The 4,811-nt window shown below is 43.3% G+C and overlaps 1 protein-coding gene across 1 annotated transcript in view; it reads right to left on the reverse strand.

The window, feature by feature from the left end:
• The window catches only part of NF1 (neurofibromin 1), a gene marked incomplete at its 5' end in the record, with an annotated part of 45,554 nt that extends 40,937 nt beyond the window's left edge, over positions 1-4,617 (reverse strand). The window contains 2 exons of the mRNA XM_010140687.1: positions 4,075-4,185; positions 4,471-4,617. Coding sequence (XP_010138989.1) covers positions 4,075-4,185; positions 4,471-4,617 — 258 coding nt within the window. The remainder of the gene's footprint in view (positions 1-4,074; positions 4,186-4,470) is intronic.
• Positions 4,618-4,811: the final 194 nt, after the last annotated feature.

Genomic DNA, 4,811 nt, shown 5'->3' on the forward strand with positions numbered 1-4,811 from the left:
CACCCGCACTGGGTGAGACAGTCTGCAGAAGGCAGCCCCGTGACCAACAGGTCCCATCACTCCTCCTCCCTCCTACTGCACGCCTCGCTCACGTAGAGGAACACACAGCTACAGTGGCGGACCCATACCCAGGCTGAGTGGCAGATGACACAGCTTTGTAAACGCGTCACCAGCGTCATTCTTGCATTCCTGGATGGGTACAATCAAGTTCCAGGGAGTAGTTACCAAGTACCTCGCCAAACTCCTGTAAAACACGCACCAATCCTGACTTCCCTTCTACTCACCAACATCTTAACAGCACGCTGACACCGTCACCACACCTTGGGCCTGCTAACAGTAAAATGTCAAGGTTCCAAATACTAAAATAAGCACAAAAGAGCCACTAGATCATTTCCATTTACAACACTTTGCAGGCCTCAGCTCCAAATACTGAGGTAGCTTGTAGCATTTAAACAACAACATCTTTTTGCTGCGATCACTCCCACATGAACCCGCGAGTCGGCCATAACCACTCGCCCTGTTAACGTCCTGACAGATACGGCACCACGGGTCAGGCAGCCGGCCGTGGATAATTACCTTTTTCTGTTTCACAGAAAAGGAAGGTAAGTGATCTAGGCCTGGCAAGCATGCGTTGCACACTTTGGTATCAATTTATTTCCAGAAATTCTTTCTTTACAGATGAAATAACCATTTGTTGTTCTGCAAATGAAGAAAACATGCTGCGCGTCAAGTCTTCAGAGAGTACAGAGGGACAGCTTGGATCGCTGCCAGACCCAGTAAACGTGTTGAAGACAGGTTATCGTGATTCTTGGCATTTGTATGCCTCATTTCTTGTCTGAACAGGACCAGATAACAATGCAGGTATTTTATTTTACTTGACATTAAATAAAAAAGTGTCTAATAGAAAAAACTGGAGGAGAAAAATATGCCAAGAAAACAGAGAATTTTTTAAAGAGAATTCAAAAGACCGTGTATGGAAGGGTCTTAAACATCTGGGATCTTCCTTTAAAAACCAAACAACAACAACAAAAAACCCCAACCCCACACCACCAAAACAAACCTCCCCAAATACAAAAAAAAGAAAAAAAAAGAGGGAGGTGGTGGGGAGCACAGCAGCTTTCCGCAGGCCAGCCCTTTCTGTCAGTCAGCACCGCCAGTCCATCAGCTGGTCGCTCCACTCCAAGCAGGAGCGGAGCAGAGGCCCTCCAGTCCAACCACAGCAAACCTCTCCTCACAGAGCAGCGGCACCCTCGCTGCTGAACGCCCTGTGCCTGGAGCGCGCGAGTTCACGCCAGCTCCAGCGCTGCAAATCGTCCTTTCCCACAAGGCTTCCTGACACTGGCGTTTAAGTGGCTGACAAAGGAAAACAACCCGGATCACTGTGAGAAACGCCAGTTTACTTCTGAAGAGAACTAGTCAACATCCTTTTTCCCAGTGAACTGCAACCCAGTCCTTCTGTTGAGCATGCAAAAGATTCCACACTGCTGAAGCAGATGCTGAAATACCATCCTCCCACTCCAAATTAAGCTCTCAAGCTCTCTTAAGTTCCCTTCAAGGGAGAAGACATAGCTTTTAATCAAGCTCTCACATAGTAAAATTAACCGTCCGAGGGCACGACAAAGCTTTTATTATTAATATATTAAAACTTTTGCTGTTGTATATTCAACATAACTCAGGAAAGATGTGGGGGAAACACCACCATGCCAACGTCTGCCTTAGAAAAGGAGGATGTCTTAAAAAGTTCAAGTATTCCTGAAAGTATATATTGTACCTTTTTTTAATGCTAAAAAGCAGGCATTTTGTCTCGTGATATACACTTGCATGAGTCTCAGAAAAACAGTTTCTGAAATTACTTTGATGGAATTGAGGGGAGGAGGGAAACGCACGTGGGAGTGGGCAGATAAAATTACTCCAGATGATCCTTCTAATTTCAACAGTCTGATGATTTTTCCAGTTTACTCCATTGCAACAGTGAATAAACACAACAACCGGGAGAGAATTTGCGTTTCCAAACATCCATTTTTATTCCTGAATTTTCATAAGTCTTTTCTCATGACAGCAGTACAGCTGGATCAGAAGAGGCCTGAACGTAACACACGATTTATTCTTCAAAAATCTACTGACATTCCACCAAGCACAGATTTTCCAGGAAAGCAAGTTTGTAACTCAATCTACAGGGCAAAAAGCACTACTGAAAACCACGATAATAAAATTAAGGACCTAAAATGTTAATTAACTGGAAAACATCCTACAGGTCTGTTGAGTATGACTGTCATTAGAAATAGGTAAAGTTGAATGCCTTGTTTTCAAACAAGGACCGGCTATTTAAACTGAAGATAAGATACAGAAGATACTGCTAGAGAAGTGGTTTCCTCTGCTTGTTTTCATGGCTTACACGAACTCAGAGGTTTGCAGAAGGTTCACCACTGTTGACACCTCCTCAGATCACGATGACTCTTTTTACTGGAAGTGGCACAAGCAGCGAAACTGCTACCAACGGCACCACAAGCAGCAGTGCCACCGCCAGCAAGGGGCACACAATGGTCAGCAAAGCTGGCACCACCATCAACAGCTCTCTGCGCAGCTTCACCCCAACAAGCACCTCAAGCAAGAGCTCCCTGGGGACCTCAACCACTCCTAACCATGCACAGACCAGCAAAGCAGCAGCCAGGGTACCACCAGCAAGCAGCTCCCTGGCATCACAAACAAGCGACAGAAGCAACCACATGAACTTTACCAGCACTGGATGAACTTAGCTAACACCAGCAGCACCAGCAAAAAAACATCCTGGCAGCAGCAGCAAACCCAATGGCCCCAGTGGCACAAAATGCTTGGGCAATAATCCCACCACAAACATCCAGAGAGGATCTGCCAGCAGCTGTAAATGCCACGCTGACATCAGGACTCCCTCAACCACCGCCAGTGTGGTGAGAACTTCACAGAGCTCGGCAGCACTCCACACAGCAGCGCCAAACCCAGCAGTTCCACTGCTGCCAGCCAACGCCGCACCAGCACCACCATTACCAAAAGCAGAGGCACCAACACCACAGCACAGAGAACAGGTACAAGAGCTCTACTCTCATCTTTACAGTCCTGTCGTGGACTGCCCCCGGTTATCAGCACAGCGATTTCCCTTTTCTTAAAACGACTTTCAGTAATGGGTGCAATTAGTATGGAAATGGTTTGGATCATGCCATCCTCCATGGATTTCACTGTGCAGTTACTTCATAACTCGACTAAAATATCAAGTTTCAGTTATATTCTCACTCTAGTTGCAGCTTTACAGCTGTGAACATTAACTGAAATAAAACTAGGTTTGTTTTTTGGTCTGTTTTTTGTTGTTTTTGGTTTTTTGGTTTTTTTAAGAGAGAATTGTGACTTATTTGACCATAAACTGACTAATACTGATCTTGGGATATTCTTCCCAAATTCTGCAGTACTGCAGCATATGTTACTCATCGTTATCAACCACTATCTTCCAGAGTAGGGAAGACTTAAAACTGTCAAAATTTGCCTTATTGGAAAAACTGCTTTGCAAAGTTCACATGGGAACATCTGCTATTCTTACTCTGTTAGCGTATTTCCAGAGATCTCAATCATTTCCAAAAACTTGGTATTATTGACATTTAGAACATAATGAAACTGACGCCACATCACGGTCTTGACTATTTGTGAATTATATTACTCTTTAAAATGGGATACAGGATGATTTTGAGACATTTTTCCCATGTTCTAGCTTGTTACTCATATTTCAGAAAATGAAGATAATAAAGTCACTGATAAAGGGTTATCAGTAATGTACTGTAGGTGTAGCTGACTTGAGACAGTGAAAAATAAAAAAAAAAAATATTTTAAATTTTAGGTATTTTTCCACAGATACTCGCATAACCCCTGGGTGGAAAAAACTACGATAATTCTGATTAAGGAAACAACTCAATTAAAAAATATTGTCACCAAAACTTGGCTGCTTTCAGATTCTTGTTTGTTACAAACTTGGTGACCCTTTCTCATATACACCTGATACTTTAGATTTGACACATTTATTATAGACAGGGAAGGTGAAAGATTCCTTACCGCCGAGCAATGTAGTAGAAAACAGGATTGCCAGCTTTCGATGTCCCAGCTTGGTAGAAAATATTTAATGTTTTCAGTGCTTTGAACTCCTCTTTTTCATGGACTTGATGCCTAAAAAGCATTGAAACCAGCTTTTCACAACTGCCTTCCAAATAAAAAATTTCAAAATCCGAAACACTCCTTATTTGCATCTTTAATCTTGAACACAACCTTGAACCTTTGTTAAAGGTCTTAAATTAAAATTAAAATCTACCCAGAAACCTAAACGGTGTGTGTAGACCCAGCTTTTCATACTCCCCTCCAAACCGAGAGCTGCGGTCAGTAACCTCTTACGCTGCCTGACACGCTAAAGTTTAGAAACCCCCAGCGCGTGCCCCTCTACCACAACCTCATTACCTTGTCATAAACTCTTCAAATTTGGAACTAGTGAGATTCAAACTGGACCAGTGGGTATCTGCCACGGGTTTGTGCTCAGGAGGACCCAGATAGGCAAGAAGAGTGGCCATCTTGTCAAAAGGTCGTCTTCCAACAGCCTTGTGGTCCCTAGAAAGAGCATGTTATTTAAAAGAAAAGTCCTCCTTTACTCAGCAATTCCTATTTTTTTGCCCATTATCTTAAACAGGCTGGATTTCCTTTTTAAAGATTAAAAAACCTGTTCAACAAAGAAATAAGAAAAAAGTTTGTAACACATTGTCCCGGTTGGGGACGGACTGTGGACGGAGACGGAGTCCCCGTCG

The sequence above is a fragment of the Buceros rhinoceros genome, unplaced genomic scaffold (assembly GCF_000710305.1).
Source record: "Buceros rhinoceros silvestris isolate BGI_N320 unplaced genomic scaffold, ASM71030v1 scaffold15657, whole genome shotgun sequence".
Taxonomy (NCBI): domain Eukaryota; kingdom Metazoa; phylum Chordata; class Aves; order Bucerotiformes; family Bucerotidae; genus Buceros; species Buceros rhinoceros.